The sequence below is a fragment of the Chrysochloris asiatica genome, unplaced genomic scaffold (assembly GCF_000296735.1).
Source record: "Chrysochloris asiatica unplaced genomic scaffold, ChrAsi1.0 scaffold00035, whole genome shotgun sequence".
NCBI classification, from domain to species: Eukaryota; Metazoa; Chordata; class Mammalia; order Afrosoricida; family Chrysochloridae; genus Chrysochloris; species Chrysochloris asiatica.
The window spans coordinates 7,153,926-7,177,279 of record NW_006408553.1 but is presented as its reverse complement, the minus strand read 5'-3'; the positions used below and the strand labels follow the sequence as shown (position 1 = coordinate 7,177,279).

The 23,354-nt window shown below is 37.7% G+C and overlaps 1 protein-coding gene across 1 annotated transcript in view; it reads right to left on the bottom strand.

The window, feature by feature from the left end:
• Positions 1 to 23,354, bottom strand: part of KAT6A (K(lysine) acetyltransferase 6A) — a 176,716-nt gene that overhangs the window by 52,637 nt on the left and 100,725 nt on the right. The window contains exons 3-7 of the mRNA XM_006859929.1: positions 19,287 to 19,395; positions 9,813 to 9,928; positions 9,122 to 9,203; positions 6,767 to 6,902; positions 5,199 to 5,515 (exon numbers count right to left, since the gene is read on the bottom strand). Of these exons, the coding sequence (XP_006859991.1) occupies positions 5,199 to 5,515; positions 6,767 to 6,902; positions 9,122 to 9,203; positions 9,813 to 9,928; positions 19,287 to 19,395 (760 nt within the window). The remainder of the gene's footprint in view (positions 1 to 5,198; positions 5,516 to 6,766; positions 6,903 to 9,121; positions 9,204 to 9,812; positions 9,929 to 19,286; positions 19,396 to 23,354) is intronic.

Sequence of the window (23,354 nt, the reverse complement as noted above, 5' to 3'; positions counted from 1 at the left end):
ACAAATTCATTGTTCTTTAAAACTCTACAAGCAATAAAGAAAACAACAGGATCAATTAAAACAGCTCACACCAATGTCTAAAGCGCAAAATTGGTTTCCCATATGTGCATACTTTGTACATTTGCTCTAAAAACTAGTATTTTTAAAACTTTGCAGACTTTTCTGATAGTCTCCAGTGCTAATCGATTAATACAAAAATTCCTTTCATTATGATTCTTATTCAGTTATTTTCCTTCTAATCCCAAAATTAATGGCTTGCACATGTTCTTAGATAAACATGCTAAAACTAGGGCCTACTTTTCATTATCAGCCATACTGACAGTCTACATGACTGATAATGAAAAGTACTTGCGTGTTTAAAGAATAATTAGCTGATTGCTACTCTGGTAAAAGTCAATCAATAAAGCATTCTAAGGGGGACCTGACAAAAAGGATTTTCACTCCTACAGTGGACCAATCAGCCACTTATCTAAGCAGGAATGAGTAAGCAGTGAATATAAGCACTTGTTGCTGTTGTTGTTAGGTGCCACTGAGTCAACACCGACTCATAACAACCCTATGCACAACAGAATGAAACACTGACTGGTCTTGCCCCTACCTTGCCCTTGCTACATTTGAGTCCATTACTGTTGTCATTGTGCCAATACATCTCATTGGGGTTCTTCCTCTTTTTCTCTTAGTCTCCATTTTAACAAACATGATATCCTTTCCCAGGGAATGGTCCCTACTGACAGTATGTCCGAAGTATGAGGGACAAAGTCTGGACATCTTGGCTCCAAGGGAGCATATTCTGGCTGTACTTCTTCCAACAAAGACTGGTTTGTTCTTTTGGCAGTACTTTTAATAATCTCTTCCAACAACATGGATCAAATGCATCAATTCTTCTACAGTCTTCCTTATTCACTGTCCAACTTTCACATACATATATATGAGGCTATTGAAAATACCATGGCTTGGGTCAAGTGCACCTTAGTCCTCAAACTGACATCTTTGTTCTTTAACAGTTTAAAGACGTCTTGTGCAACAGAATTGCCTAATACAATATGTCGTTTGATTTCTTGACTGCTGCTTCCATGACTGTTGATGGTTGATCCAAGCAAAATGAAGCCTTTGACAACATCAATCTTTTCTCCATTTATCGTAATATTTTGTTTTCTTTATGTTAAGGTGCAACCCATGCTGAAGCTGTGGTCTTTGATCCCCATCAGTGAGTATTTTAAGTCCTCTTCACTTTCAGCAAGCAAGGTTGTATCAGCTGCATATCGCAGGTTGTTAATGAGTCTTCTTCCTATATGGATGCCATGTTTTTCTCCATAAACTCCAGCTTCTCAACTTATTTACTCAGCATGCATACTGAATAACTATGGTAAAGGAACACAACTCTGGAGCACATCTTCGCTAACTTCAAGCCATTCAATGTTCCCCTGTTCTGTTTGAACAACTGCTTCTCGGTTTATGTGCAGTTTCCTCATGAGCACAATTAAATGTTCCTGAATATTCATTTCCACAATGTTAACTAAAGCTTATCCTGATTCACACAGTTGAAAGACTTTGCATAGGCAATAAAGCACAGAAAAACATCTTTCTGGTATTCTCCGCTTTCAGCCAAGATCCAACTGTCGTCAGCATGTCCTCTTCTTAATCCAGCTTGAACTTCTAGAAGTTCTCAGTCAATATATTTGCAGCCATTTTTGAATTATCTTTTGTAAAATTTTGCTTGCATGGGATATTAATGATATTGTACAATGATCTCTGCATTCCATTGGGTCATCTCTCTTTGAACAGGCACAAATATGGATCTTTTCCAATCAGTTGTCTTCTTGGCATAGATGAGCGAGTGCCTTCAGTGCATCAGTTTGTTGAATAATTCAATTTTATTCCATCATCAATCCCGAGTTTTGTTCTTTACCAATTCCTTCAATACACCTTGGAATTCTTCCTTCAGCATCACTGGCTCTTGATCATATGCTACCTTTTGAAATGGCTGAACATCAACCATTTCATTTTGGTACAGTAACTGTGCATTCCTTCCATCTTCTTTTGATGCTTTCTGCATCATTCAGTATTTTGTCCATTGTTGTTGTTGTTAAGTGCCGTCGAGTCGGTTCCGACCCATAGCGACCCTGTACAGGGTTTCCGAGGGTGTAAATCCTTACGGGAGTAGAAAGCCTCATCTTTCTCCCGCGGAGCAGCTGGTAGTTTCGAACTGCTGACCTTAAGGTTCGCAGCCCGATTCGTAACCACTACGCTACCAGAGCTCCTTAAATCCTTCAATATTTCAAGTCGTGGCTCGAATTTTTTCTTCAGTTCTCTCAACTTGAGGAATGCTGAATGTGTTCTTTCCTTTTGATTTTCTAATTCCAGGTCTTTGCATATTTTGTATAATATTTGACTTTGTCTTCTCAAATTGTCATCTGAAATCTCCTATTCAGCTCTCTTACCTCTTCATTTCTTCCAATGGCTTTAGCATCTCTATGTTGGAGACCAAGTTTCAGAGTTTCTTCTGAATCCATTTTGGTCTTTTCCTTTTTACTTATCTTCTTAATGACCTTTTGCTTTCTTCCTGTATGATGTTCTTGATGTCATCCCAAAACTCTTTTGATCTTTGTTCTGTTCTTCAGATGATCTAAATTCAGGTCGTAATTTGTCTCTTGTGGAGTTGTTTTTGTCTGAACTTGCACATGAACAATTGATGATCTGTTCCACAGTCTGCCCCTGGACTTGTTTTGGCTGTCTCTTTCCACAGATGTAGTCAATTTGGTTTCCGTGTATTCTTTCTAGTGAGGTCCAAATATATAACTGTCTTTTATGTTGTTTAAAAAAAAAAAAAAAAAAAGTTATTTGCAATGAAGAAGTCATTGTTGTTGTTGTCAGGTGCCATCGAGTCGGAACCGACTCATAGCGACCCCATGCACAGCAGAACGAAACAATGTCCAATCCTGGGCCAACCTCACTACCGCTGCCACACTTGACACCATCAATGATGCCACCTGGCTGATCCATCTCGTTGGGGGTCTTCCTCTTTTTCTCTGACCCTCCACCTTACCCAGCATGACATCCTTCTCCAACGATTGTTTTCTCCGGACAATATGTCCAAAGTAGGAGAGACGAAGCTTAGCCATCCTGGCCTCCAAGGAGCACTCTGGCTGCACTTCTTCCAAAACAGATCTATTGGTTCTTTTGGCAGTCCATGGCACTTTCAGTATTCTCCTCCAACACCACAACTCAAAGGCATCAATTCTTCTACGATCCTCCTTATATACTGTCCAGCTTTCGCATCCATATGAGGCTATTGAAAACACAATGGCCTGGGTCAGGCTCACCTTAGTCCTCAAGCTGACATCTCTGTTCTTCAAGAAGTCATTGGTCTTGCAAAATCCTATCAGGCGATTTCCAGCATCATTTCTATCACCAAGGCCATAGTTTCCATCTACTAACCCACCCATCCTCTTTGTTTCCTACATTTTCATTCCAATTGCCAGTAATTATCAATACATCTTGATTGCATGTTTGATCAATTTCAGACTGAAGAAATTGGTAGGATTCTTCAATTTCATCTTCATTGGCTTTAATGTCTGGTGTGTAAATTTGATTAAAAGTATTAACTGGTCTTCCTTATAGGCATACGGAGATTGTCCTATCACAGACAGCATTGTACTTCAAGACAGATCTTGGTATGTTCGTTTTGATGATGAATGCAATGCCATTCCTCCTCAATTTTTCATATCCCGGCATATTAGCCATGTGATTGTCAGATTCAAAATGGTCAATGCCAGTCCATTTCAGCTCACTAATGCCTAAGGTATCAATGTTTATGCGTTCCATTTCACTTGTGATTTCTAATTTTCCTAGATTCATACTTCATACATTCCATGTTCCAATTATGAATGGATGTTTACAACTGTTTCTCTTAATTTTGAGTTGTGCCCCAACAGCAAATGAAGGTCCCAAAGACTTATGTCATCATGATCTTTGTCTAGAAGTTCAGTTGAAACCTGTCCACCATGGATGACTCTGCTGGTATTTAAAATACTCTTGGCACATCCTCCAGAATCACAGCAACACACAAGCTGCCACAGTACAACAAACTGACCAACAAGTGATGGATACAAGCCCTGATCAGCAGGATATTCAGTGGGAGGAAATCACAAGGCAAGAAATTTATTTTGCAGTAGATGAGATGCTATACTTTTGATCCTTGTGATCCAAAAGAGTTTAATTTCATTCTTTTAGCTTTCCTAGACCCCTTACCAGTTCCGTCATAAGGCTGTTGTTATTAGTAAGTGCCATCAAATTGGTTCCCACTCACAGTGACCCTGTACAGGGTTTCCAAGGAACGTCCAGTGGTTTTGAACCATCAATCTTGTGGTTAGCAGTTCAGTGCTTAACAACACCACACCAGGACTCTATCATAAAGTTTGTTGCTATTAAGTATCATCAATTAAGTCCCGACTTATAGCGCCCTGTATAGGGTTTCCAAGGAGCGACTGTTGAGTTTAAACAGCTGACCTTGAAGTTTAATCCAACCTTGCAGTCTAGTGCTTATCCTACAGCACCACAGTTAGGTGCTCGAAACTCAAGAAAAAGCAATGAGACTATTTTTTACTATCTGGACAGCCAGACAATTTTTCCCCCTTTATCGTGAAGGTCTTGAAAGGCTGAGGCTCTCGCTCTCACTTTCTCCCTCTATTTTCTTACCTCTCTTCTTCATTCCTTCCTTTTCTCTCTCCCTTTAAGTGCAACCCATGAAAAATTACAACTATCTCTACAATATTTGAAACAGAAAAACCAATGACTTTATCATACTTGCAAATACTTTGTCTTTCCTTATGTTAGATCATCATCGTTTTATCCACCTCTATTCTTTCCAATTCCTTACTGGAATACGAGAGGCATCATCGTGCTCATCATGAATTATCTAGTAATTTATAAAATGTAAAGTTATTCTGATTCAAGGTTTATACTTCCCATAACACTTGTAGGCAAATTTTCTGTAGTTTTCCCCAGAAAGCAGCTTCCTTTAGCCTAAGAGCTCCTATAGATTCATTCTGCAAGTTCACCCCTAGCCTCTAAATTCTTGCTGTATCTCTACTTAATTCCATACCAATTTTTTAATATAAGTTTTTCTAGGTAACTTGTGTTATCCTAAATAATACACTTTTGGAATACTTTTTGTTTTTAAGTGAAAAAACTTTTACCTGTGGGCCAATCTGAAGTGCTTGATTTCCGGTTGCCCTTTTTCCTGATTCTATATTGCTCAGAGTAGTCTACCACTTCCCCTCGGGCTTTTCGCCCATCAGGGGAAGGGGTAAAGAATTTGGTAAGGCCATCAATAAGCCCTTTGGTTTTCTTGTTAAACTTCAGTGGGACACTGCTATCTCTGCAGAAGTCCAAGCCATCTATTCGCTCTAAATATCCTTCTTCTGATGACGATGCTGATTGGCTGGACAGAGTGATTTTACGTTTCCTACCCCTTCCAGGGCCAGTTCGAACTTTGCTGAAGGGACCTTTAGATCTAAAGAATCAAACAGGGAAAAAGGTAACTATTAAAGAGAAAATCTTATAAGGCTTCTATTTCTATAGAACATAAAATAAGTATATAACCTTAGAGATTTTTTTAAAATCTCTTTAATAACGTTCTATAAACTATAACTAGTACACAAATAAAAATATTAGAACTAGTTGTTGATAGTGAAAAAGAATCCCACACCAGGAGTCAGAAGACATGCTTGAATTATAATTCTGCCACTTAATAACAGGACATCTTGGGCAAATCACATTCTCTCTCAACATCAGTATCTTCATCTCTACAACAAGACTTGGATCAGTGATCAACAAATAACTTTCCAGGTGTAAAATCCTTTAATTCTGTAATGTCTGTACCAACTCAGTTAATAGTTTCATCTCTCAACACAAGGGATGTATCATTCTTTGAAAGTCAGAGATCAAAAGGATCATTGTATAGGAACACTAAAGCTTAGCTTAATACTAAAAATATAGTCTACACATATGGTTCTATATATTTCAGGCTGAGAGTGTCTAGTTACATCTCACCTTCAAGACAGTCTAAAATGTGGGTAAATTTTTCAGTAATAGAGTTGCAGGTCTGAAGATATTTTTATATATCAAAGGCAGAATGCTATAGAGATATTTCAAAAATAGCTAATTACTGAATCTTGTCTGACTTCCTCCACACAAAGCCCAATGTCCTAGTTCACAAGTGGTGATCACATTCTTGATTTTTGCTAATAGATGAAATACTATATTCCTGATTTCTGTTAATAGAAGAAAATTATTTATATCAGGAGAATTTAGAAATGGAACTCAGGTAGAAGTTATATAGTAATTCACTAATGGCAATAAGCAGCTATGGTGAAAACAGGAGAAAAACCTGTGAATAACATTAATTTTTATTTCCTGTTTTTTTATACAAAAAAGATATAAAGCAATGGTAAAAGCCAGACTTTGGAGCCACAGATTGCCTAGATTTTAATTCAAATTAATTTTGTTTAAATTAATCTTTCCACGACTTACTTTCCTCCTCTGAAAAATAGGGGTAACAATAGTACCTACATTTCATTGGGTTGTTGGAAGAATTAAATTTTCCAACACACGTAAATAATTAGGAGCTCAATTTAGCTATCATTGAATAAAACTGCTAGTTATAACAATGGAACTTTGTGCCAATAAATAAGACAAGTGAATCCTACACTAGAGAGAAGACCCTATCCTTTTCTCCCCTCACCTTGCCATAAGTACAACTTACACCGTGTTTTGTTTCTTTAACCTGTTTTTAGGACGTCCTATTGGATTAGCATAGCGCCGTTTTATCTGTGCTGCCTTCTTTTGTAGAAGTTTTCGTCCTTTTTTCCTAGGTCGGCATATTTGACATATCCACATGCCTATAAAAATATGAAAGAAATTCCACATAAAAGCACCGTAAGATAAATACACTGAATGACTTCAAATACTATGCCAGGAGTTATATACTCTTTTAAACTGAGGACTCTTATTTATTTGAAAATATGGGACAAGTCTCCCAGAAAATAAACATGAAAACATACAAACACAAAATTCTATAAACAACAGGAAATGCTTTATATACATCTTGAAGTCAATACACAGATAAGTTCACTAATCCTCAGTAAAAATTCTACATCTAGTGACCACATATTAGTTTATAAATGGCATCCTGCCCCCCACCTCCCCAAAGCAAGATTTACAGAGAGTACTGGCTGATTGAAGTACTAAAACAAGAATATACAGGATAACCTGGAACTTTTTAAAAAACGTAAGTGCTTAAAAATGGTGGCAGTGTGTCAAAAAGACAGAACACCAACTTGAAGCAGAAGCCAATAAAAAGGGGCCAATTTGAGCAACAAAATAATCATAGCAACAAAATAATCATAGCAACAAATTATAACCACAGACTAAGCAACTAAAAGTCTATAATGAAATAAATAATTGAATTAATAAGGAAAAGAGAACAGCTCTTTCTTATAGCCGAATTCCAAATTATGTAAATGGAATGATGGGAAGAGAAATTCAATCCATTATGAAATCCACCATACAAACACCATAGTATTAACTGTTGTAGGAAAGAACCACTGACAGATGCTAAAGTTAGTGGACAATAAGTAAAAGTAAGACATAATTTAACATGTCTGTCAGATTCCTCCACTATAACCAAGTGATCAAAGTTAATGTTACCAACAACACATCGCACTACAAAGGGCACACCATCACTTTTGTGGTGTATTTATCAAAATTCTCAACTTCAGTCTTATCATAAGAAAGCAACAGACAAATTCAAATTGAGGGACTGTCTACAAAATAACTGAGCAGTACTCTGTAAAAGTGTATCAAAGTCAGGAAAGATAAAATCTAAGGAATTATAGTCTGGAGAAGTTTATAGCAACTCTGGTGGTGTAGTGAGTTAAGTGTTGAGTTGCTAATCAAAAGGTCAGCAGTTCAAACCAACCATCCTGGAAGATGAGGCTGTCTGCTCCCTTACAGATTTACAGTCTTGGAAATTTAAAGGAACAATTGTACTCTGTCGGGATCAACTTAACTACAGTTTTGTTGGAGGAGTCTAAAGAAATATAGTAACTAAATGTACTATGAGATCCTGGAATGAATCCTAGACCAAAAGAAAAAGGGGGGCGGGAAGTGCACTAGTAAGAAATGAGAAACCAAAGTAAGGTCTGTGGAGTCATTTGTCATATCAAAGTTAAACATTTTTTGAAAGAAAATTTAAATTAAAATACCCTTGCTCGAAAGGTTGTATAAAACTTTTTTAGAAGTTAAGTACATAGAAAGAATCTTAAAGAAAAATTTTCTTCTCTTTAAGAATTCTTTCAAGGTCTTTTGTCCAAGCTTCAAATTAATGGAAGAAGAAGGAAAGGGAGATTAATTCTTCTACCAATACAAACAAATCCAATCTACTGGCCCTCTCAAGAGGCAGTTATATCCCAACTAAGTACCTTTCAAGGTAGTCCTGGTGTGAGGCTGTAGGATAAATACTGAGCAACAAGGTCAATTTGAACCACAGCGTTAGCAATTCAAACCCGCCAGCAGCTCTTCGAAAACCCTGTACAGGATTGCTGAGTCCAAACTGACTCAATGGCACACAACAACACCAAATATCTTCGAAAGACTAGGAGCCAAGGGAAGTAGAATAACACTAAGCTGTCGCTCTAATGATTTGTGCATTCATTTGTATGTAAATTATTTTAATAGAAAATGGTTTTAGATGAGCTTTTTTAAAAAAAATAAATAGAGGTAATAGAATAAGCTAGATAATCTATAGGTCTGTTGGTGATGAGCAGACATAATTACTGACCTACACAATTTGATTTCCTCCTTTAAAGAAAAAGCTATTTCAAGATATTACAAAAGGCAAATATTCTGTATTCTAGAGAAAAATAATAAATTAATGCAACAGGTGAATGCTTAATAGCAAAACTGTCGACATCATTAAAAGTTATGATACTCTTTCTATGTATGCAACCCCAAATATAAAGATCCAAATTGTTCTATCCTTCTAACAAGACAGAAAAATGGCTTAAGTAACGTGTCTAATTTTTATAGTCTCAGGATGATTCAGAAAGTTATTTCTCACCTTTTGGCATCCGGGTGAGTGGTGGATCACAGCACTCCATATGAAAACCTCGGTCACATGAATCACAAAAGAGCATGTTATCCTAGAAAAAAAAAAAAAAAAAAAAATGAAAGGACAATTCTGATTAATCTTATGAAACAGAAATAAGCCAGGACCCATGGCTTCAAAAATGTAGGAAAGCTTCAAAGATCTCAAAAGGTGATGAGTTATGGTATCAGCAAAAGTTTTGTTAATTTCTATTAGTTACATAAATGAAGAATACGAATTGGCAAAAAGTTATGCTTTACCCAGTCCTAAAGAACTACAGTTTTATTACTTTAAACTTTATCTAGTAACCAGAAATAAGGTTAATACTGGTCAGTTTTAATATATAAGAAAAGAACAACTTGTGATTTAATACATTAAATGACCATTCCTAAATGAATGCCTCTATACTGTTCAAACAAATGTAAGGATTATTTCTTTTAAAGTATCATAGTTTCTCTGTAAATTTTATATTCAATTGCTATACAAATGATCTAGAAATAATCCAAGTCTAAAATGAGCACATACTCTAAACCAATTTAAAGATGCTACTGTTCTAAATTCTGGAAACAAGTGACCAAAACATAACCAAATGTACTTACACGGGACCATCAATGCTGTATATGCTTTATTTCTCAATGAAATGCTCACAATGAAAGATACTCACTGCATTTTTGCCTTGATCTCGACAAGAGCTGCACGTTTTACACTCAATGCACTGCCACCGTAAGGCCTTCACTCTAACCGTTAGTTCAGGGGAAAATTTTAAACAGGATGGATGACCTATTAAGAGGGAGAGGGGGGGAAAATTTTTCAAATGAAATAGTCAAGAACAATCCATTTTTAAATTGTACTAAAGAAGAGAAGCAATTATTTTAAATATATATATCTCAAATTTCAAAAGATGTTTCTGGAAGCTTGCCATACATCTCAGATTAGGGCATGGTACACTTCAACTGGTTTAACTAATGCGAAACAGAATTTAGAAATCCTTCCTAAAATTTGATTAGGGAAACTTTACAAACTCCAAACTTTTACTTAGCCTACATATACAGTATTATATTTTTGCATGTGTACACACGTGGATGGCGTCCTGGTGTGATGCTGTGGGATAAAGCACTAGAACACCAGGTTGGTTTGAACCACAAGGTCAGTTCAAGCTCACCAGCTGCTCCTTGGAACCTATACAGGGTTGCTATGAATCGGACTGACTCAACAGTATTTAACAACAATAACAACATATACATGGATACATATGAATATATAATATGCCCACACCATTTCTAGAAGAATATGAAAAAAAAAAAATTGTTTATAACAGTAACATCCTAGGAAATGCATAGCTCTATTTTAAAGGGCAAACATTTTAAATTTCACTTTATAACCTTTAGGTTCTCATTTTTTTAAAACATAACATATATTACCTTTTTTTTTTTTTTGAGGGGGTAGAGGGGGTATTTACTTTGATAATTATATAATGAAAATTCCTTCATTTAAAGTGGGTTATTTGTTCATGATTTAAGGTACTTAAGATAAATTACAAGCATTATTCCTATTGTGATCATAATGAATACCATCATAAAAAAAAAACTTCTCTCTTTCCATGAATTATTACCAAATTGATTCTCAAAATGCAGGGTAGCAGAAAATCTAAAACAAGAGTCAATTTCCTTTTGGTGAGAGAATAATTGGTAAAATTATTGGTAAATATTTGGTAAAATTATGGGTAAAATTATCCGTCTTCCCTAATTTTTTTTGGTTTTATGATATGTTAAAATGATTTTCGTTCTTAAGTTTAATAGCAAAGAATCAGCAGCATTAAAGGAAAATAGGAGAGGTGTGAAAATATTCAAAATCAAATGGCTTAGAATAACAGTCATTTTCATTTTTCACGTTTCCTTTAAACTACTAAAAAGCACTTGCATGATTGCAATTGTAACACACATATAAATTTTGTTTTGCTTTTCTTATATAAATAAGGAGTCCTGTAAGTTACTGGACTGCTAACCTCAAGCTCGACAGTTCAGACTCACCAGCTGGTCCTAGAGTAAACTTTATACAGTTTTGCTTTGAGTTGGAACTGACTTGACAGCACTTGGCAATAATATTAATAAAGTTATTCTTTTAATTTATAATCTTTAAACTGATTATATTCTGCTGAGTTGATACACCTATAACCTACTTGACTACTTCTCCATTTTAAACATTTAGACTTATCCATAACAGTTATGGTGTCCTGGTGTGGGGCTGCAGGATAATGTGCAGGACCGAAAAGTCAATATGAACCACAAGCCACTCCTTGGAAACCTATACAGGGTCACTATGAGTCGAAATACCACCACAACAACATTCATAATAGTTAGAAAGACAGAACACTTAAATGAATTATTTCATGTTTACAAATTATTTCCTTCTTTTAAATCAACTTCTGAGAATGAATTCCTGAAAGTGAAGCTGATGTATAAAATGAGACGTATATTTTTATAGTTATAGGTTGATGTGCATTACCAGAACCTTTTCCAACATGTATGATGCAATATCCACTGCCATTGTTGGTGGTGGTTACATGCCGTGGAGTCAGTTCTGACTCTGTACAGGGTTTCTGAGGCTGTAACTCTTTACAGGAACAGAAAGCCTCATCTTTCTCCCACGGAACAGCTGGTAGTTTCGAATTGCTCGATTCATAACCACTACACTACCAGAGAGCTCCTTATCCATTGCCACTGTTGTTGTTGTTGTTGTTGTTGTTAGGTGCCATCGAGTCTGTACCAACTCATAGTGACCTTATACACAGCAGAACAAAACACTGCCCGATCCAGGGCCAACCTCACTATTGTTGCCATGCTTGAGCTCATTGATGCTGCCACTTGGACAATCCATCTTGCTGGGGGTCTTCCTCCTTTTCTCTAACCATCCACCCTTCCAAACAGGATATCCTTCTCCAGTGACTGGTCCCTCCTGACAATATGTCCGAAGTATGAGAGATGAAGTTTGGCCATCCTGGCTTCCAAGGAACAACCTGGTTGCACTTCTTCCAACACGGATCTGTTGGTTCTTTTAGCAGCCCACAGTACTTTCAATATTCTCCTCCAACACCGTAACTTCAAGGCATCAAGTCTTCTACGGTCTTCCTTATTCACTGTCCAGCTTTCACATGCATAGGAGGTGACTGAAAACACCATGGCTTGGGTCAGGTGCACCTTAGTCTTCATTAAGACACAAATGTTTTACTGCCATTTTATCAGCTATATGTTTGGGCCCTCTTAGCTTTCAGTTTTTATTATTATAAAAACTATAAGACTGCTTTGCTGTGCAGATTTGCCACACTCTTGGGAGTGTAAGCATTGGACTGTGAACCCACCAGCTGCTCCTTGGAAACCCTATACAGGGTTGCTGTGAGTTAGAAACAATTCGATGACACTTAACAACATTCTCAACAAAAACAGAAAAAAAAAATCGTTTTGTTTTTTTTTTTAACTTATGACATGACACTCTACTGTGTTCTAGTATATGCTTCAACTATGACTTGGTTAAAAATGTTTTTTCGCATACTAACTCTCAATTTTCTCTCATATTGATTACCTGTCTTAGGTTCTTGTACCTTCATACTAAGAAACATAAACTCACTTTGCCATATTTTAATCCAATTATTTCACCCCGTGCTATTCTTGCTCTTTTATTTTGGGTATGCTAGTTTTCAGTTTAGAGAATATCTTAACTTTCATATATCTGACTACATTCATGCTTCCCCCGCCCCCTTGGTTATTATAATGTTGTTGTCTTTAAGTGCCACTGAGACAATTCCAACTCACGGTAAACTTGTATAGAGTTTCCAAGGATCGTCTGATTGCTATGAACAGTCAACCCTGAGAAAAGCAGTCAGTGGCTTAACCTACAGTGCCATACCAGTACTCCAATTATTACAATAGCCAGCCTCAAAGTTGCCTTCCCATGTTTCCTACTTCCTGCTATGCATGTCCTTATGTAGTCCCCACCCACAATAAAAAGGACTAAGCTGTGTAAGAATGAGAATACTACTGAAAATGACAAAATGTGACTTCTAAGACTAGGTAACAGAAGATACTTAGGCTTTCAAATTGCTCTCTCTTGAACAGTCACTCAGGGAAAGCCAGTCAGCATGCTATAGACTCATACAGTCCCAAGGAAAGGTCCATGTGGCAAAGCGCTGACATTTCCTGTCAACAGGCAGCATCAACTTGCCAGCCATGTGAGTGAGCCATTATGGAAGCTTCCAGATGACTACAACATCAGCTGAAATCTTGGCTGCAATCTCAGGAAAAGTCTTAAGTGAAAACCACCTAGGTAACCTACTCCCAAATTCCTGACCCACAGCAACAGAATAAAAGAAAAATATGTTATTGCTGTGAGTTGCTAAAGTTTTGAAGTAATTTATTTTTGCAGTGACAGTGATCTAACAATTGCTTATTCAACTGTTTCAAATCATGAAACATTCACCCTATAGGAATGATCTTTAAATTGTGTTCTTCCCAAGTTTCAGGAGATTCAAAGACTACCAAACAATGCTTCTTAGAAGGCAGGGCTATTTGCTGTCTGCTGTGGGTTAAAGCGCCAGACTGCAAAGCCGTTTGAACTGCAAGGTTCATGGTTCAAGCTCTCCAGCTGTTCCTCGGAAACCCTATACAGGGTCACTATGGGTCGGAACCGACTCGACGGCATTTCACAGCAACAACATCCTGTTCATAGGAGTCCTAGTGTGGCACTGTGGGTTATTGTGCCAGACGGCAAAGCCATTTGAACGTCAAGGTTGGCGGTTCAAACTCACCAGCTGCTTCTGGGGAAACCCTATACATGGTCACTATGGGTTGGAACCAACTCGACAGCACTTAACAACAACATCCTATTCATTACCACCTCACCAGAGCAGGTTCATTTTTACTGGTTTTATTAATTTCAGTTCCCATAAGATTTATTTGGAGTCCTGGTATAGTGCTGTAGGTTAATGAACTGAAATGCAAATCACTTTGAACCGCACGCACGTTCGGCTATTCACACTCACCAGTTAATCCTCGGACACCCTGTACATGGTTCGCAGCAGATCAGAATCGACTAACAGCACACAACAAGATTTCATTTGGGAAAAGGGTTCCATTACTAACATTGTTTGTTAAGCCCAGTATTACCATTATTCTCTTACCTAATCTTTTAAAGACTGTGTGATTACCTGTTTAAATGTGAAATTCATCAAGAGTGTATTTTGGTTTATTTATGATAATATATTGATAGGGTCAATCAACAGTCAAGATATTGGCCTGGCCTAACTCTTTCAAATACCTTTCCAACCATAAAAACCGAAAATCTAAAAACTATACTTGCTAGACTCATGTTCAGCTAGATATGAATTAAAGTTCTACCTAGATGTATTCACAAGACATGCGAGAGGCAGAATGAAGCAAAGTCAGCTTTCCTCCTAGTACTATTTACTTTTGATAAGCAGAGTTATAGAAATGTTAGTATCTACTCTTCACCTTCATGGGTATCCAGTGGCAGCTGTGATTATGGCCAGATTCAACATCTTGGTATCCACCTACAACAGCGAATTCCTGAGCTTAATAATTCTATAATAGTCTTCTGCTCGCTCTCTCCCAGATGGAGAAAGACATAGTGACTCCCCTGGTGGGTCAGTCCTGCAGTACTCCAGGAGTCTGTCCTTGAAGCTCAGCCTAGAGTATTCCTCTTCAGTCTATCTACCAATTTTATTGCTGCTGCTGTGAGATGTAGTCAAGTTGGTTCTGACTCACAGCAACCTTACACACAACAGAATGAAACATTGCCTGGTCCTGCACAATCCTCACAATTGTTATGTTTGATTTCATTTACTGCCACTGTGTCAATTCAATCTCATAAGATGTCTTCAAATTTTTGCTGACGCTCCAATTTTCCAAGCATGATTCTTTCTCCAGGGACAGGTCCTGCCTGATAATATGTCCAAAGTAGGAGAGCCAAAGTCTTACCATGCTGACTTCTAATAAGCATTTTGGCTGCACTTCTTCCAAAACTGACTTGTTTTTTTATGGCAGTCCAGGATACTTTAAACACTCCGACTATTTAAATTTGATAATTCAAAAGCATCGAATTTTTTACAGTCTTCCTTATTCACTCTCCAACTTACACATGCATATGAGGCAAGTGAAAATACTATGGTTTGAGTCAGGCGCACCTTAGTCCTTAGCTACTGACCACATTAAATGATTTTTACATCAGATTTACCTAGTACAAGTCTTCTGGCTGCTGCTTCCATAAGCAATGAATGTGGAGCCAAGGAAACTTAAGTCTTCGATAACTTCAATCTTTGCTTTATTTATCATAATGTTATTTATTGGTCCAGCTGTGAAGATTTTCATTTTCTTTACATTGAGGTGTAATGTAAAGAGAAGGCTATAGGCTTTGACCTTCAATCAACAAGTATTTCAAGTCCTCTTAGCTTTCAGTAAGCAAGCTTGTGCCATTTGCATTATCACAAATTATTAGTGACTCTTCCTCTAATCCTGGTATCATGCTCTTCTTCATATAGTCCAGCTTCTCCAATTATTTCCTCAGCATATAGATTGAATAAATATGGTGAAAGAATACAACCCTGATGCATTACTTTCTTGAATTTGAATTATTCAGTATCCTCTTGTTCTGTTCAAACAACCGACTCTTGGTCTGTGTACAGGTTCCTCATGAGCACAATTAAGTGCTCTGCAATACCCATTCTTCACAATGTTATCTATTAGCTTGTTACGAAACACACAATTGAATGACTATGCATAGTTAATTAAGCACAAGTCAACATCTTTCTGGTATTCTTTGCTTTCAGCCAAGATCCATCTGACATCAGCAATGATATCCTTAGTCCTCTTCTGAATCCAGCTTGAATTTCTAGCAGATCCCTGTCAAGGTAATGCTACAACCATTTTAAAATTATCTTCAGCAAACTTTTATTGCATGTGATATTAATGGCATTGTTCAATTATGTCTACATTCTGTTGGGTCACATTTCTTTGGAATGGGTACAAAATAAGGATCTTTTCCAACCAGCTGGCAAGGTAGTTATGTTTCAAATTTCTTGGCATACAAAAGTGAGTACCTCCAGCAATGCGTCAGTTTGTTGAAAAGATTTCAATTTGTATTCTATCAATTCCTGGAACTTTGTTCTTCTAATTCCTTCAGTGCAACAAGGACTTCTTCCTTCAATACCATCAGTTTTTTATCATATGCTACCTCTTGAAATGATGGAACACTGACCAGTTCTTTTTGGTACAGTAACTCTATGTATTTCTTCCATCTTCTTTTCAAGTTTTCTGCATCGTTCAATATTTTGTCCATTGTTATTAAGTGCCATTGAGTCAGCTGCGAACCACAGAGACCATGTATAGGGTTCCCAAGGAGCAGCTGGTAAGCTTGAACTGCCAACCTTGCAGTTCAAACCAACTTTATAGTCCAGCACATTAACCTACAGTGCCATACCAGGACTCCATTTTGTCCATAGAACCCTTCAATATCACAAGTCGAGGCTTGCACTGTTTCTTCAGTTCTATCAGCTTGAGAACAGCTGACCGTGTTTTTCACTTATGGTTTTCTAATTCCAGGTCTTTGCTCATTTACTTAAAATATTTGACTTTGTCTTCTCGAGGTGCCCCTTGAAATAATTCTGTTTAGCTCTTTTACTTCATCATTTCTTCCACTTGCGCTTTTGTCTCTTTACACTAAAGAGTAAGTTTCAAGGTTTCTTCTGACATCCACTTTGGTCTTTTCTTTATCTCTGGTCTTTCTAATGACCTCTTGCTTTCTTCATGTATGATGTTCTTGATGTCATCCCACAACTCTTCTAGTCTTCAGTTATTAGTGTCAAATGCATCAAACGTCATCTCTCATACTTCAGACACATTGTCAGGAGGGACCAGTCGCTGGAGAAGGATATCATGTCCATGGGCTCAGGAGTTCTCAAGTGTCCCCAAACTTCAGATCAATCAGCCCTTCTTTTCTCTCTCACGTCAAGGTCGACCGGAGTTTACGGAACATAGTCATCAACTATATTCTTGAGATAGTCTCTAACAACAGGTGGGATATACTCCAAGTCATAATTTGGCTCTCATGGACTTGTCCTCTGAGCTTCTCTAACTCTTTTCCCAAAGATGCAGTTGATTTGATTCCTGGGTATTCTATATGGTGACATCCATGTGTACATTTAGGCTGCTGAAAACAGGCATTTGCAATTAAACAAGTCTTTGACTGTGCAAAATTCTATCATGTAATTGCCGGTTATCATTTCTTTCATCAAGGCCATGTTTTCCAGCTATAGGTCCATCTTCTTTGTTTCCAACTTTCTCGTTCCAATATTCAGTAGTTATCAATGCATCTTGATTGTATGTTTGATCAACTTCAGACTGAAGAAGCTGGTACAATTCTTCAATTTCATGATCCCTGGCTTTAATGACAAATCTGAGTAATAGTGGTGTTAACTGGTCTTCCTTGTAGGCATATGGGATTATCCTATTACAGATAGCATTGCACTTCAAGATAGAACTTGACATTTGTTGTGGCAGGCACAGTAAACTCAATGATTCAAAAAGGCCAATACCAGTCCATTTCAGCTCACTAATGCCTAATTACTGATCTTTTTGTGTTCCATTTCATTTTTGACAAGTTCCAATTTTCCTAGATTCATAATTTGCACATTCAAAGTCCCAATTATTACAGCTGTTTCTTCTCATTTTGAGTTTTGTCTCAACAGCAAATGAAGGTCTTGGAAGTTTTGCTAGATTCATATCATTAAGGTTGATTCTACTTTGAGGAGACAACTGTTCCCCAGTCATATTTTAGGTGTCTTCCAAAAACTGAAGGGATCATCATTCAGAACTATATCTGACAATGTTCCATTGCTATTCAGTGGCGAACCAATCAAAAGTGATCTGCCTCTCTTTCTTCCTAATCTGTCTTAGGCTGAAAGCTCCACTAAAACCTATCATGGGTGACCCTACTGATTTTAAAATACCAGGGGCATAGCTTTCAGCATCACTGCAATACATAAGCCACCACAGTATAACAGTGACAGAGAAGTGGTGATCCATCAATTTTACAAACACCTAAATCCAGTAATTCCTTTCCTCTTAGAGTATTCTAGTGTGGTCTCTGTATTCTGCATTAACTTCTGATTATTATTAACATAAAACACTGAAAATTAAGCCAATGATTAAAGATGGTGGTGGTGGTTATGTGCCGTGGAGTTGGTTCCGACTCACAGCGACCCTGTATAGGGTTTCCAAGGCTGTAAATATTTACGGGAGCAGAAAGCCTCATCTTTCTCCCACGGAGCAGCTGGTAGTTTTGAACTGCTGACCTTGCAGTTTGCAGTCTGATTCATAACCACTACGTTACCAGAGCTCCTTAATGATTAAAGATTTGTTGTTGTTGTTGTTGTTGTTAAGTGCCGTGGAGTCTGTTCTGACTCATAGCGACCCTGTACAGGGTTTCTGAGGCTGTAAATCTTTACGGGAGCATAAAGCCTCATCTTTCTCCCAGGGAACAAGCTGGTAATTTTGAACTGCTAACCCTGAGGTTCACAGCCCAATTCGTAACCAGTATGCTACCAGAACTAACTTATTAAGGCCTTCCTTCAAGGCCTTTGAGTTTTTAAAATGTAAGTCAAAAATACCTATGAAGTTGACACATTAAAAGACTCTTCACAAAATCTTAGGGTCCAGAACTATTACACTGCTCACTAACTTGCAGTGTGCCTACACTCTACTTTTCAATATAACAAATTTTAAGTTTACATCAAGAAAAAACAAATCTGTTATCAGCTATTCATGAAACCTGATTATTAACAAAACCAGCAATAATTTCATTCTCACTGCTATGATTTCAGCAGACATTTGGTAGTGAAAAATAAAGATTAAAAAAAAAAATGCATCTACAGAAAGTTATTTTAATCTCTAAAACCCTGATTTAAATTAACTGAATTAATTTGACTGTCTAAAAGTTCCTCCAAGTTACTTAAAACAAAAATCAAATTAAATATTTATTCCATAACAATTGAGGATAAAAGCTCCAGTTAAACATACTGCCCTCTTGCCTTCATAACAAGTTTAAAAGGAGCACACGGGGAATCACATACCACTGTTGCCACAATCAGCACAGGAGATGAGTTCCTCTGGCTTCTTATCTCGGTTTTGCTCTTTTGTACCAAGACAAAAACTACAGATGGGAATTGGTTCAGCAACCGGCTGTAAAGAAAAAACACAATTCACTTTCATACTGATAGTGGGTTTTGTTTGCTTTTAAGTATTAATAGAAACACAGAAAAATCTAAGTTTTAAATCCCTGAGACAGTTACATGTACCTTTAGGACAACTGTATCTCTTAGAATTCTAACTAAGTAGATGAATTTTTACAAAGCTTACTCTTGCTGGGCCTTTTCTACTGAGTGTTATAATGACAGCTTTATACCAAAAATAATCATATCCCAATCCATTTTGGTTACTCAGAAATGAAATTATACAGTATAGATTAAATAGAGGAAATCATTATTTGAAGACTGAAAATTTGACCAAATTGAGTACAAGATGATACAATATCATCCATAAGAGGCATGCAATCTAGCAGGAAAGTGAAAAGATGTATGCACATAGATTAACATAATGTAAAGCAGAAGGCATTAAGTGCTATAAGATACATATAGTCACTGCTCTGAAGACATGCGAGAGATAAATTCCAGTTGCAGTTTAGATGAAAGAAAGGGTTGAAAGAGGAAGATAACATTATAAAGTGCCAGTATTATATTATGGACTCTTCAAAGAGGTTGCCCTAGGACAACAGAAAACGTGTTTCAGAAGCAGGATTTAATCCAGGTGTATATGTTCCTTTAAGGAGCTCTGGTAGCACAGTGGTTATGAATCGGGCTACGAACCGTAAGGTCAGCAGTTCAAAACTACCAGCTGTTCCGCGGGAGAAAGGTGAGGCTTTCTGCTCCAGTAAAGATTTACAGCCTCAGAAACCCTGTACAAGGTAGCTATGAATCGGAACCGACTCCAAAGCACATAACAACAACAACAATGGTCCTTTACAGTATTGCCTTCCTGAAAGAGGGATAGCACATAGAGCAATATAGGTAGCATAAGCAAGACGAACTTAAGTGTACAGTCTGCTAAAGCCAGTGCTTAACAAAAATGGCTTCTGCGATGAGAAGAAAAAAGACAGAAGCTAGTCAATTCGTGTCACTGAATGCCTTGTAAAAAGTTAAACTCTATCATCCAGGTAAACAAGAGCAATACAAGGTTTCTCAACAAGGAAATGACCATCTGCAATAGAGGAGAATAACTTCAGCAGCAGTATCAAAAACAAGATGGCGGATCGGGTGGAAGTGCAGTGAAGAGCTCCGTCAGCAACAACAAAGAATACCGGACCAAGCAGGCTCAGGGGATGGTACCAGAACTCTGAACCACATACAAATGAATATTTAGAAGGTTGGAAGGCTTACAGCTAGGGGAATTTGTAGCAAAAGCAAGAAATCCAGTACATTCTAATTCAAGATGCTCAGCTGCTTCCAGAGCCGCCATCTTGGGTGAGACCAAGCCGGGGAAGGGATCAGAGCAGCCACGGATGCCTGACAGAACAGAGATAAAGGTGTGAAAAAATTCTTGTTTTTTTGGTACCAGTTCATTGGTCCCTTGCTGTCTGCACACCTCCATTCTGGTGACTAGACGGGGGACCTGAGCGAGTGGACACCCCACCCCACCATGAGGGTCTACTACGCATGTATACAGATCGCCTCAAAATTTAAAGAGACAGTTTCCACTTAAAACCAAATGGCCACAGCTGACCCCGAAATGTTTATAACTAGAAAAAAGGGCTTGAACAGGGATTATGGAGCAGGACAGGCAGACTAAAAAGGAAATAGGCCGAAAATTAAATCCTGAGTTACATCACGATTGTAAAAGATTGAAAAGAGAAGCCCATTTCCTGGTCACATCTACCTGGAGGCAATGTGAAAGCATAAAAAATACCAAAATATACACTCCCATCTAAGTATTAAAACCACAGCTAACTCCTGAATATGCCCCAAAAGCAGAAACAGATGACCAGATCAGCACATGTCTAGAAACAAGATAAAGTGACTGAGACAAATGAGCTGGAAGTAGACCTACACTCCATACTGGAAGATGGGCAGGCTTTGCAAATGAGAAGGAATTCAGAAAAATGATTATAAAATGTATCAAACCACTACAATGGAGTTGAGAAAAATAAGGGAAGTCAGGAAAGCACTACAGGAACAATCAAATAAGATAGATAAAGCATTGGAAATCATTCAAAACCTACAGAAAGAGGTCCAAACTATGTGGAGGCCGGTCCCCGACACCAAACGACTGATAATAGAATATCAGAAATGGACAATACACTGAAAGGGCAAAGGAGTAGAACTGAAGAGTAGAAGCCAGAACTAGTAAGCTAAAAGATAAATCTCTCAACATTACTAAGATAGAAAAGCAAATTTAAAAAAGGATAAAAAATCTGAAGAAGGCCTAAGATTCATGTTGGACAACATGAAGGAGGAGGAACTTTAAAGAATTATTGATATTCTAGAACAGGATGAATCACACAAGTCGACAGAGGAGACAGCTGAAGAGTGGCTGCAAGAAAATTTTCCTAACATCCTGAAAAGTAAAAAGATAAGCATTCAAGAAGCTCAACAAACCCTAGGAAGGGCAGCCCCTAAAAGACAATCACCAAGACATATAATAATCAGGCTCTCTAAAATCAAAGGACAGAATCCTGAAAGCAGGTAGGGAAAAGAGAAGTGTAACATACAAAGGCAAGCAAGTCAGAATAAGCTCGGATCTCTCAACAGAAACCATGCAGGCAAGAAGGTAATGGGGAGACATATATAAAAACCCTGAAAGAAAAAACTGCCACCCAAGAATCCTCTACCCAGTAAAGCTGTCAATAATGATGGTGTAATCAAAACATTCCAGGATAAACAGAAGCTAAGGGATATTGTCAAAGCCAGCCCTGCTATAAAAAACATCCTAAAGGAAGTTCTGTGGACTGAGAACCAACAACTATAGAATGACGTACATGGCAGCATCACCCTGAAATCAATAGACAAATGGAAGAGTCAAGAACAGAATAAAATTATAAGAAGAGAGGATCTGGGAGGTCAGTCTATGATCAAAACCACTGCAATGTGAAAGCAGGTAAACACAGATGAACAGAGATCCAGGTGGTGGGAAGGTCAGGTATATTATAGGATAAAATAGACTGTCTTAAATGGAGGGAAGAATTAATGGATTATAAGGTAACAATGGGGTTGAGGTGAGGGATTTAGTTTGGGTGTTGGGGAGGGCAATACAAGAAGGAGGAGGAGGCGGAAGAACAGATAGACAGGTGAACACTGAGACAGGTTTGCATGGCCTAAGTGGGACAGAGGTGAATAGTGATGAATGCTCAACGTTGGAACAACAGGGCTCTGGTATACAGGGATCTAGGTATAGCTTGAAGAGGGGAAATAATACTAAAATGCTTGACTGTCTTATGAATATTAGTTTCTCTTGCATACTATTGTAAAATAGACACGAGTGGAATAAAAAGGAATGTTGGGAAACATGATTAGAGAAAACTTCAGCCTATAACTGACTGGAACACCTAAAAGGGGTTCAAGAACTTGCCCAGTGAAATAGGCCTTGTGTAAAGCCTTTACAGAGTATAGGACCTTATGTGGAATCCTGAGTTCCATCCAGAACCTTATGAGATGGGACATTCCCACTAGAAAGGACAAGCAGACCACCCTGGAACAGCTACAGTGACAGAAGATACATCTTCAAAGAAATATCATCAAGAAAAAAAACAAACAAAAATGTCAACATGACATTTCAAATACCTTCTTTAGACAGCATAAGAGACGACTATATACATGATCCTCACCAGATGCAATACATAGAAATCAAATTAACTACATCTACGGAAAGAGACGATAGAAAAGCTCCATATCATCAGTGGAAACAAGGCCGGGGCAGACTGTGGAACAGACAAGAATAAGCAAGCTGTTCACCAGGAAGACATCAAGGCTAGCAATCAAGTTCCTTCAGTACAAACATCCCTCTAAGACTGAAACTTAAAGAGAACACACAAACAAGCATGTAAGCTTCCTGGTGACCACAATGGTCTACTGGTGAGTGGAAGGGGGGGG